This window comes from Erigeron canadensis, chromosome 9 (assembly GCF_010389155.1).
Source record: "Erigeron canadensis isolate Cc75 chromosome 9, C_canadensis_v1, whole genome shotgun sequence".
NCBI lineage: Eukaryota > Viridiplantae > Streptophyta > Magnoliopsida > Asterales > Asteraceae > Erigeron > Erigeron canadensis.
Window position 1 is genome coordinate 10,137,127 of NC_057769.1, and position 12,900 is coordinate 10,150,026.

The window sequence follows — 12,900 nt, forward strand, 5'->3', positions numbered from 1 at the left end:
GGGTTAATCGTTAGCCTAATCTTAGAATTTCTAAGCCTAAACTTGTATCGTATGATAACATCCTTTTATAATTTTTATTTTGAAATGAATTTTTTAAAAATATATATGTGTGTGTGTGTGAATTTTAATATAGAATATCTACCCACTTTAATAACTGAAATATAAATATAAATATCTTAATAATTTTTATTAGGGTGAATTACACAAATGATACCTGAAGTATACACGAAATTACGGTTTTGATACCTCACATGCACAACACATGACTTGACTTAACGGCCAAATTGATGGCCGTCAGAGATAGGTATGGTCAGTGTAAGTGTAACATCCGCGAATTTTGACCGTTTGACTTTTGTTGACTATGTGGTTAATTGTAACACTCGTGGTGTTGGACCCATTGACTTTCGTTAATTATGTATGTAACACTTGCTTTTCTTTTCGGATTCATCCTTCATATGTGTAACTTGTGCTAATAATTCTCTGAGTATTAGTCTAAAAGTGGCAAAAATGAGAAATAGACAGAATAAGATTAATTCGTGGAGTAATAGTCTACGGGTGGCAAAAAATGGGAAATAGACAGAATAAGACTAATTCATGGGGTATTAGTCCAAAAGTGCTGAAAAAGAAATTAATTACATTTGACCTAACCTTATCCTCCCCAAACTCTTACACTTTCCCTTATCCACCCATTCATTTCTCTTTCACTCTTTCTCTCTAAACACACTTAAGAACACGCACACACATACTCATCTCTCTCAATCTCTAGATTTCTTCTTCAAGTAGTGTTGTTTCAACAAGATTTATACAAGAATCATCATCATTATCATCATTTAATCATCATACCAAGGATTTGAGGTCAAAGCCCAAGAAATCTTTTAATTTAGCTCAAATTCGAGTTTGACTCTTTGAAGGTAACTTTGGTAAGTAAAACTCATCTCAAATCCACCATTTTATGTTTATAATCATGTTTCAAGTCTAACCTAAACAAACCTTAGTCAATTTTTGGTTCAAAAGCTTAATGGGTCGATTTTAGGGTTGGCAACTTGGATAATTTAGGTCAAAATCGGATTTGAGGCTTAATTGAAGTTATGAAATGACTTTTAAAGTATGGGTTAGTCTCATACACATTACTTATGTCAAATTATGCTCAAAACATGTCTTAACATTCTTCAAATCGAGGTCTAGGTCGAATTAGGGTTTTGTGAGGTCAAAATGGGTCAAGATCGAATATTGAGTTAAAGTGATGTTATGGAATGAAATTATGAGAGGGGTTATGTTTGTTATGTTCAATCATGTTGATTATATGTCGAATTGAGTCTTGAATCTCACAAAAATAGGATTTCAAGTGTCGAATTAGGGTTTGGATGTTCTTGGCCAACTTTGACGTCTTTAACTCATTTTAATCCATCTCAAGTCAATTCCTAACATTCCCCTAATCTCATAGCCACCCAACAAATCATAACTTTGGATTCTTATGAGCAAACGAGTCTCGAATCATGAACGAATATTAATATGTATGTATGTATGTATTACTATAGGTTGTGAATGTGTGACGAGGATCTTACGCTTGTATCCCAATCTTAACTTGTCATAGCCGCTCAAGGTGAGTTTTGTAGCTCCCTACTCAATTGAGATTTGGGGTGAAAAGTGTACATACGTGCTTGTTTGATTTTGGTTGATTTGATTGATGACTTATTGCTTGTTGTTGATTATTTGAGTGATTGTTGGATGGTGTACGCATATGATTGTGACATTGTGATTATTAGGATAGTCGTACATACATGGAAGTCGGTTATGCCTTAAAAGGGTTGTTAGATGTGGTGGGAAGGCTGCGGGTGACCCTATATATAAGGATCCGGGACTTGATGAAAGCAAAATCCTTCGAAGTGTATGTACGTGTTGTTCAGTGGGAATGAATGGACTTGTGATTGGTTGATGTACTTCCAAGTGTTTTACACTCGAGAACATGCTTCCATACTTAATGATTGGTTGATGTACTTCCAAGTGTTATACACTTGAGAACATGCTTTCGTACTTAATGATTGATTGATGTACTTCCAAGTGTTTTACACTTGAGAACATGCTTTGCACTTATTTATTGATTGGCTTGAGTTATGATTTGTCTTATTGCTTGATTGCTAGTTAAATTGATTTATTGACGGTATAACCTATTGTTGTTGGATTATGTCTTTGGTTTGGATTGTGTGATATGATTAGAATAGTATACATACATGGAAGACGATGATACCTTTAATGAGTTGTTAGATGTAGTGGGAAGGCTGCGGGTGACCCTGTATACAAGCATAGATATCTTCAATTCCTTAAATGTAAAGTCGTATGAAATGTATGTGCATTGTGGTTTGGATGATTGGTTGTCGTACTCCCAAGTGCCTTGCACTTGAGAACATGCTGTTGTACTTATAGTTTGGTTGGTGTACTACCAAGTGTCATACACTTGAGAACGCGCTTTTGTACGACGTACTACCGAGTATTTCATACTTGAGAGCATTGTGGTTGTGGTGGCTTTTGTTGTAGTTATGATGCATTTATGATACATTATTTGATGTCTTATTGTTTGGACGCGCATGTTATGTTTTCTCTAATTAATGTGATTAGACTCTTGTGCAAGTACCTACATTTGGCAAGGGTACGCCATGAGTAACCCTCTCTACATTCTTGTGTGATGCGATGGTTTACCGCAAGTTATGATTTACTTGCACCTTGTACATGTCATGATTTGCCTATACTTTACACATGTTGCGACTTGGATGGTTCCTTGTGAACCATTACTACGAACTCACCAACCTAGTGTTGACCTTGTTTAGTACACTTTTCAGGTAATCAGGTGATTCAAGTGCGAGAAGCATGATTGAGGTTGCATTAGAACCCGGGCTTGGACTTACGTGGATCACAGATTCATTTGCCCTACTTTAACTTTAAGCTTAGGATCGTTTGCCATCTTCTGATATCATTTTTTAAACGCTTGATGGCTACATGCTCCTTGTGCATTTGGTACTTGTTATGTCATGTTTGGATCCACCGGATTCCTTGTTAATCATTTAAACTTATTCTACGATAATCCCATGCATATGCTATATCTTTTCGGTAATATTTCGACCCTAGCTTGGGGTGTTATAGTAAGTTTTTGACAACGATGTGTATGACTCGCGTAATTTTTAAATTGTAGGTGTAACCAATGTAGTTTTGAACAAACCTCAAGTATGATTTTTGTAATTTACCCTTTAAAGAATTGTTTCTACAAGAACGGATACATTACACCACGCATTAAATTACGAAGCAACAAGAGGTCACGCGAAGTCGCAAAGGAAACACCGTGACAAATTAACTGACAATTCGTGAAGAGTTACAACGATTCGAGATTAATTGTGAATTGTGATACTATAAACAAATTTCATAATTTCGTTTTTATGCATTCCGATTTGTCCATGTACTTGAAGTGTTGCAAATATTCAATATGAAGTTGCTTGGAAGGTTTTATATAGGCACCTAGCTAGCTAGATATATATATATATATATATAATATAATAACAAGCACTATTTATAACATAAGACATCAAGTACACATATTAAAGACTACATATTAAGTCATACACGTCTTTAATGAAGAAGACCGAGGATGCCCTGACTGCCTTCGATATATATTATACATGAAATTATATATACGGAATTAATATATGCTTCCGTGGAATCAACATTACATCGATTCTTCCATGTATTAGATATGATTCATCCTTAATTAGTGTACCCTGCAAATATCAAATATGCCAGTGAACATAATTACTTACTACTTTAATTGACTATTATAAAGTTCAACGTATTAATAATTAGTTAGTGATTAAACATAAGAAGTTTCTAAAAGATGAATAGTTGATAAAAGCTAGCTAGTATGAGGTTTTGAAACATGAATATTGGGGACGAATTAAAAAATGGATATATATATATATAGATATATATATATAAACGATTGATCATATTGTGTAATGTATGTGCTAAGTATATGTATACATACTTGGAGCAATCGGTGCTAGGGCTGATCTTGAAAGGGGCGTTGACACCACACTTTCCAGGTAGACCGGCCGCTTTACCCAAATCAATGCCTGGGTTGGATTTGTAAATATTTTGTAAGCAATTACAGAGAGTCTGACGGGTTGGGGTTGAGTTTGCCGCACCAAGGAGTCTCTTAACACTAGTGCAACAAGCGGGTGGCAGAGGACTACCTTTAAGTAGGTAGCCTAGGCATGGTAACGCGCCGCTTGCAACTTGACCACAAGTAAGAGCCTCGGCGTAGGGTGCTGCCACAACCATGCAAGTTAACATTACAAATAAGACCATCCTTCCGGTGCTCCCCATTTTTTCTAGTATATCAACACTAATTACCTTGTATGTATAGATTTTATTGTATTGTTAGAAATATATATATGTTGGTGTACTTTAGAAACCATTGCCGGTGGTACTTGTATTTATAGTTGTGCTTTGCATGTGTATATAATCTACATATGCATGTCTAGGTACGTAGGTTGACAAGAACCGGATCGAAGGACAAGTGAGCACAATTAATTAGTTGGAAATCAATTTCAATATTAATTAACTAATTAAACATTCATTTGATGGTATGATGTTTGCTCTTTCCTAACTAATTAGGTTACGTAGGTATATTGAACTTTGTTGCTGTTCAGAAAAAGTAAATTGAACTTGTCTTCCCCGTTAATTGATTTCTCAATGTGTTATGATGTTTGCTCTTTCCTAATACATGCATTTATGAATCCCGGCCAATCAACCAAACCTTTGCCGACAATTTATAATTCCCTCTATATATAAAACTAGCTAATCAATCTGGGTTTAACCCGAGACGCTTAATTAAAAATTTAAAACCAAAAAATATATAGAAATATGTATTTAATTTGTTGTTAATACATTATAATTTGATACGAAGATAGCAACATACTTATAAACATTAACATTAATACATAAAACTGATTAGGGTGATGAAAAATTAAAAAATAACTATCATAAATCAATGGTAGATAAGAAACTAAAGTTAAAGAGTTAGGATATTATCTTTCATATTAATTAAAAATAATTAAGGTTAAAAAATAATATAAAAAAGGGCATATTCTCTAATATAAAAATAGTTTTTAAAATAAAAGAAAATCTATTATGACATCATATATTTTTAAAAATAGTTTAGGAAAAAATAGTGACATGCCACATAGGTAAAAAGTTTCTAGAAACAATCTTCTTTTATTTATATAAGAGATTTTCTATCTCAAGACGCATACGTAACATACTTCTTTGATCGTCACATCATCTTTTTCCTACGTGGCATCCTCACGTCGTTTATCTTTTAAACGTTGACACGTAAGCTGTCACTTATTCATTCGTTTAAAACTTAAATTTAAATTAATTAATATAAATATAAAAAACTTTAATAATGCGGTACTCAAACCCATGACTTATGTGAAAGTTATAAAACAATTTTGCCACTTAGTCTATAAGCAATTTTAATCTGTTTTCCAAAACGAAAATCTATATGTAATCTTCCACCTTTGTATTTGTAGAAAATCTTTAAAAAATTTGAAAAAAGATTAAAACCCACGACCTTTCTAATAAATCTAAATACAATTGCCACTCCATCTACAACGAAGTTACTTTTAGTATTTCGAAACCAAAATCTAAATATCAACACCTATTAAACCTTTATATCAATATATCAAAGTATACGTTCAATTGAGTTGCTCAAATATATTCACTTTCTTAAAACCTTATTTTTCTAAAAACTCAAACATCCCTTAATTACTACGAAACTTATGTCTATAAATTTTATAAGTTTATCACGAATCCCCAATTTTATTTACTTATTCTTTATCTCCAAGCGATAATGTGACATATCTCTGATGTCGTCACATCATCTTTTTCCTACATGGTGTTCATACGTTAATTATCTACCAGAACTTGACAAATCGTCATCCAGTCAACAGCCACATAGTTTTTATTAATTATAAATAAATAGCATAAACATAAATAAAAAGTCATAAGCATGGTTAAAACCCACAACCTTTAGCTTTTAATATGAAACATAAACCACTTGATCTAATAAGATTTTTGTTTTTATTTTGCAAGACATAATAGATATTCGGTCTAAAATACAACAAAATTTATTAAAAATATTATTTATATAATTAGATGACACTTAACATATATAAATTAGATGACACTTAACATATATAGAAAAGAGATATATGGTAACAGTTTCTTAGTTTTATAATTGCTAATAACAATTCACCACAATAATATTAATTACAAATTTATGACAAAAATGAATATGTGGCTGTTATTTACCTAAGCTTAGGATGTAGATACTCTCATATACTAATAATTTGTTACTCACTCCGTCCTACTATACTAAATGTGTCATATTTTGAATTTTTAAAGTTTTCTTTTATTAACTTTGACTTTAAATTTTTTGAGTTGTGTTATATAATATTTGATAAAAGTTATATAAAAGAAGACTTTGAAAATTGGTATAATTTCCATCAAATATTATATAACATAAATCAAAATATATAAGGTCAAAGTTTATAAAAGAAGACTTTGAAAATTCAAAATAGGACACATTTAGTGGGACGGAGTGAGTATTTTATAACGAATAAGTAATTATATGTTATGATGAATAAGATGATAGTTGTTGTTGCACTATTTATTGTTCACTATGTAGTGATCGTCACTGTTTGATTCAAGTTATTATATGTCATCTAAAAAAGATTGATTATCTAATTGAAAATTTTATTAGAGTGTATGTAAACACATAAACGTATGTACCCTTTCAAACAACTTTACTATATAAAAGAGTGGAATTGTTAAATATGTTTATAAATGTATACATGCAAAACATGTAATTTATAATGTATCTTCTTTTGGCTTTTAAGTTGTTAACCACTATGACTTTTAGTTGTTTTTGTTATATAATGTGTCATCGCGAAAAATGTTGTCTTAATTCAAGTTAAATTTATGTTTTCTATATACTCTATGTTTAGTTCTTTGAGGGTGGATGTAGTACGTAAAGAGACAAGGTGGTGATCAACCTGTGACCGGTTGGAACACCACCGCCCCTATAGGTACCTATGGGGTGGGTAGCAAAGTGGTTATGGTGATATCCGGATTCTTCCTCACCCTCTCACCTTATTAGTTTTAGTTTTTTTTTCTTAGTTTTTTTTTGTCTTCTTTTAAGTGGGGAGAGATGGAAAGAGAATGGTGAAATATTCAATGCTTGTGAAAGGGATAATGGAGGATGAAAAAGTGAGGAGTCTATCGTGAGATTTATAATTTTTTCTTTGTAATAATGTTTATTACTTTATCATTTGTTAAAATTTACTTCATTTTATAAAAAATTATGTTCGTTTTTCGATGACAGTTTTTTTTATATTGAGTGTTTTGAATTATTTGTTAGAAATTTATGTTATCTCGTGCAACGCACGAGGCAAAACTTAGTGTCTTATATATCTCGATCAAGTAGTTTTTTTTCGTGTCTTCGATCTCCGTCTATTTGTTATGGTCCAACAGAACACGACAACTATCCCAGCCCAAATTGTCACAGTAGTCGATGCAAGGCCCGAGAGAGAGAAAAGAAAGCCCATCAAATCTAAAGGGCCTTAAGTCTTATTAAACCCAAGTTCTTTATTTTTGCTTCATTTTGAAAAAGTGATAATTTTTTCTTTATTAATATTCAATGCTTGTGAAAGGGATAATGGAGGATGAAAAAGTGAAGAGTCTATCGTGAGATTTATAATTTTTTCTTTGTAATAATGTTTATTACTTTATCATTTGCTAAAATTTACTTCATTTTATAAAAAATTATGTTCGTTTTTTGATGACAGTTTTTTTTATATTGAGTGTTTTGAATTATTTGTTAGAAATTTATGTTATCTCGTGCAACGCACGGGGCAAAACTTAGTGTCTTATATATCTCGATCAAGTAGTTTTTTTTCGTGTCTTCGATCTCCGTCTATTTGTTATGGTCCAACAGAACCCGACAACTATCCCAGCCCAAATTGTCACACTAGTCGATGCAAGGCCCGAGAGAGAGAAAAGAAAGCCCATCAAATCTAAAGGGCCTTAAGTCTTATTAAACCCAAGTTCTTTATTTTTGCTTCATTTTGAAAAAGTGATAATTTTTTCTTTATTAATATTCAATGCTTGTGAAAGGGATAATGGAGGATGAAAAAGTGAAGAGTCTATCGTGAGATTTATAATTTTTTCTTTGTAATAATGTTTATTACTTTATCATTTGCTTAAATTTACTTCATTTTATAAAAAATTATGTTCGTTTTTTGATGACAGTTTTTTTTATATTGAGTGTTTTGAATTATTTGTTAGAAATTTATGTTATCTCGTGCAACGCACGGGGCAAAAATTAGTGTCTTATATATCTCAATCAAGTAGTTTCTTTTCGTGTCTTTGATCTCCGTCTATTTGTTATGGTCCAACAGAACCCGACAACTATCCCAGCCCAAATTGTCACACTAGTCGATGCAAGGCCCGAGAGAGAGAAAAGAAAGCCCATCAAATCTAAAGGGCCTTAAGTCTTATTAAACCCAAGTTCTTTATTTTTGCTTCATTTTGAAGAAGTCAATAGGTAGTTTCTGCACATTAGGAAGTAGTGGCATTAAATTAGGAGCATGGGTGATGAATTTTTTTTTTTTTTAAAACGGACATTTTTCAAGGGTGTTTTGTCAAACAAGTTTTTGGAGAAAAAAAATGTATGAAAGCGGGTAAACCGGTACTCCCAGTATCGGTTTCACTTTCTTGACCCGAACCCAGTATTCGCAAAAACGGGTTCAGATAAATAACATTGACACCAGTTTTTCAAGTACCGGTTTCGAAGTACGTGCGCTACTTTTTCAGAATATAGTAAAACATGCAGGTTGATGGAAGTTGATTGGACACATCACTGCGAACCCGGTATCGGCAAAACCGGGTTCGAGGGTCACAACAAAAAGGGTAGCAGACATCAATAATGAACGATTACACAAACCAATATATATATATATATACACGAACAAATTATCCCAAGTAAACAGACCCTTAAAAAATTCAAAAAATATATAGATTATCCCCTCAAAAAACATATGTAGAGAAATGACAGGTCAATCATCTTCTGGTGGTGGTACATTCCCAAATATCACTAGTTTTGGAGCAAAAAACAACGTTTAGAGTCACATGAATGATGATGCAAGCGTAAAATCGGAGGTGGCATCTTTAATTGAGCGTTTAAAGGCGAGAAAGTCGGATTATGAAGCTGAAATTGCACAACGTGCAACAGTGGTCCAAGCGTCCAAAATAGACAGGATGTATGAGGCCTACCTGCAATAGAAGGTCTAATGGTTTCAACTAACTATTAACCATCTTACTTTTGCCAGGTCCTCAATATATAACGAGCACGATTCAACACGCGTATACCTTTAGTGTTGAATTTCCTTCAGTTGGTAGTCGGCCTGATGGTTACATGACTGACCCGGGAGAGGAGTATGCAACAGAAGACCCCGAAGTTGCAGCCCCTGCCTATGAGGCCGGTGAATACATTCACCGTAATGATGGTGATAGTTCATTTGACTCCACTGATTCCCGTTTTGTTGATTCGGATTTTGACTTATTATGTAATCGTTTCGATTTTAAATAAAGTAGGTTGTTTCACCATATATGTTTTTTATTATAAAGTGACAAGGATACCTAATATGAAAACAAACATAAAATTGATATTCAAAGAAAACAAAAATAAAATTGCCATGTTACTAGAAAACACCTATGAATTAGAAAAAACAGATAAGCGACAAGATTATTGCCATATTCAAAGTTCAGTACATGTTTTCCTATTATGACCCAATCCGTTACAAATGCCACAACTAGCTTGTTGTCTTGAGGTTAAAGATCTGCTGATAGAACTCTCATCCATCTCGTTATATTTTCTAAGCGGCCTATTAGTTATCGTTTTGGGCCTCTTGTAAAGTTTAAGATTCAAAAAACCCCTTAGTTATAATCTTGGAAGTGATCACATAAAGATTTGGAAACGATCACGGAAATAACTCATTGAGCCCCGTATATCAGAGTCAATGTGACTCATTTCCCCGATTAACTTGGAAAAATCTAATACGTTTTTACCTGTGATCTTTTTACAATTCTTTTATTTGTAATAAAATTTCATTGTTGTTATTATATGCATATTGCATAGAACATTTTGTTTGATGGATGTTAGTAATTTTTATAACACATCTCCACGTAAGATGCATAGAGTATTTTATTATTAAGTTTTTATTTGATCACTTTTAAAATATCTAAATCCAAGTTAAAAGTCGTTCCAAAGATACTAGTGTCTTCATTTATTGTAAAACCTAACCACGTTGTTCAAAAAAACTTGAACAAGTTAACGGTGTTGTTTCATGAAAAAAAACCATGTTAAATAAGAATACACACCATTGAATTTGAAAGTGGCGATGCAAACTAAAACTTACCACCTTTCAAACAAAAAAAAAAAAAAACAACTAAAACTAACCCTAATCATTACAAAATTTATTACTAATATTTTTAACTGATACACCGTTCGAGAATAAATATTACGTCAAGTAATATAATATGATTAAAAAACAAATGAAAATAGATACAAGTTTCCCTTAGCATATATAAATGTCTAGATAAGTAATTGATAAACTAGTTTAAACTCGGTCTAATAGTATGATATATCTATCTATATATATATTAAAACAATAAGAATCCTAGCCTTCTAAAGCCTTCTTTCAATTTAAAGCTAATTTTAAATATTGCCACATAGGATTTTATCCTACGTGGCATCTCCATACATTTTTTACAATATATTTATTTTATAACTTTTATTTATTCTCAAAATAATCTATTTTATTTTATTAAATATAATATAATATATTAATCATAATTATATACACAAGATAAAAAAATAATATCAAAACTCATATTAAAAAAATAAAATAACGTCTATGCATCTACTAAATTGGCACACATATTTGACAAAAATAATATTATTTATTAAAATATATACAACTTTAAAGACTATATCAAATTTTAGAAATTATTTGAATATATTATTAGATTATATATGACCAATCAAATTTTTTTTTTTTTACCAAAATTTTAACTAAAGTTGGTTGTTATTCTAATCATAAAACAAAGTCTATTATATAATAAAAAACAAAAACTATAATGATTTTCTCTTATTTATCTTATTGGGTTTTTATTTACTTATTCATATTGTATTTATGTGTATTTCATATGACTAAATTTATGTGTATTTTATATGACTAAATTTTTGTCATGTTTCGTTTTTTACTTTGTTCATATTATTACGTTTGATGAATACATAACATGCTACATTATTACGCGATTTACGTTTGATTTGTTGTAGTGTTAATCTATAAAGTGAATACATTTTTACGCGATTTATGGCTACACAAATGGTGTTGTTGATGATATCAAAATATCTTAGGTTAAGTATTCTTAGAAGGGATATGTAATCACTATAGTAGGTTAAGTGACTGTGCTATCGACATGTCCGAAAAAACAAAGGGTGACCAGAGTGATACATGAATTAACAATGAACTATAACTTAATCAATTTTTACATAATAAACCTATAGAATAGCTATTTACTAATGTATAAAATAATCTTTTTAGCTAGCCGCGCATCGCGCGGGGTAAAATACCTACTATATATATATATATATATATATATATATATATATATATATATATATATATATATATATATATATGGCATATTGAAGTTTAATGGTATATATAAAGCGAATAATCCATGATTCGAATGTGAAGCATCAAGTATTCAAGTGTATTAGGATTATTTTTAGACCAATATTTTTATTTTATTTTTTTATTTGCGTATAATTACCTAAACGCAAGACATATATTGGTAGTTCAGGGATCCTTATTTTGAGAACTTATTTTTTTGTAAAAACCTTGAGAACTCTTAAATTCTGTATTGGATCACATGTTTATTTTGTTCATTCACATGTGAAATGTTATAAAAATATATGTTGTAGAAGAAAGTTTTTTTCAAACCTTACATATACCTGTTTGGTCACATGTGAACAAAAACGTGAACATATTCATTCACAAATTCACAAAAGGCTATTTTGAAGGTTTTTTAAAAAATTTCTTCTACAACATACTTTTTATATCATTTTACATGTGATTGAACAAAAAAAAACATGCAATCCAATACATAATTTGAAAGTTTTCGTGGTTCTTACAAAAAAAAGTGGTTCTCAAAATAAGGAAAGTCTTCATACCTAACAAAGTTGGAGCTGTTGGAGCTCTTGACTCTAACTTTTCATATCCAAAAAAGCTGGAGGTCCTTTTTTTTACCTTTAGTAGAACCTGGAAGCTAGCAGCTTCTCTACATTTTATGCAGGTAAGGTTGTCTATATCTCAACCTCCCCCGTATACCATCAAAGACGATATTGAGACCCAAAACCTTCCACAACATTGAAACCCTAAAACCATAAAAGATGACATTGAGAGTTGCTTTTCAATTTATATAAGTTATGGCCTTACGGGTTATATTACGCAGTACCACGCTAAGGCGCTAAGGGGGCTGGCATTGGACGCGTGGCGAGTGCGTGGTGGCTGCGGCACCACCACTCCACACCCCCGTTAACAACGAAAAACGAGTGGTGGTATGAAAATGAGTGGTCACACCACGCGGTCGACCATCCATTTCTTGCATGTAAATCGAGGAACAACGGTTATATATCGAAATTTTGGAGTCGTTTGTGTGTGTGTGTATATATATATTCTCTTTTACCTTTTCACCTTTTTTATATATACTACACACAACATA

At 31.7% G+C, this 12,900-nt stretch overlaps 1 protein-coding gene across 1 annotated transcript; it reads right to left on the bottom strand.

Annotated features, from left to right (window-relative positions):
- Positions 1 to 3,597: 3,597 nt before the first annotated feature.
- LOC122582836 (non-specific lipid-transfer protein-like) lies at positions 3,598 to 4,450 on the bottom strand. Its single transcript, XM_043755270.1, has 2 exons — positions 4,031 to 4,450; positions 3,598 to 3,767 (listed from the first exon to the last, which is right to left on the bottom strand). The coding sequence occupies exons 1-2, from the start codon at positions 4,369 to 4,371 to the stop codon at positions 3,758 to 3,760; spliced, it is 351 nt and encodes a 116-aa protein (XP_043611205.1). The 5' UTR covers positions 4,372 to 4,450; the 3' UTR covers positions 3,598 to 3,757.
- Between the last annotated feature and the right edge of the window lie 8,450 nt (positions 4,451 to 12,900).

Bases quoted from the DNA above. Each gene is read 5' to 3' on its own strand.
- LOC122582836 (XM_043755270.1), bottom strand. From the start codon at position 4,371: ATGGGGAGCACCGGAAGGATGGTCTTATTTGTAATGTTAACTTGCATG.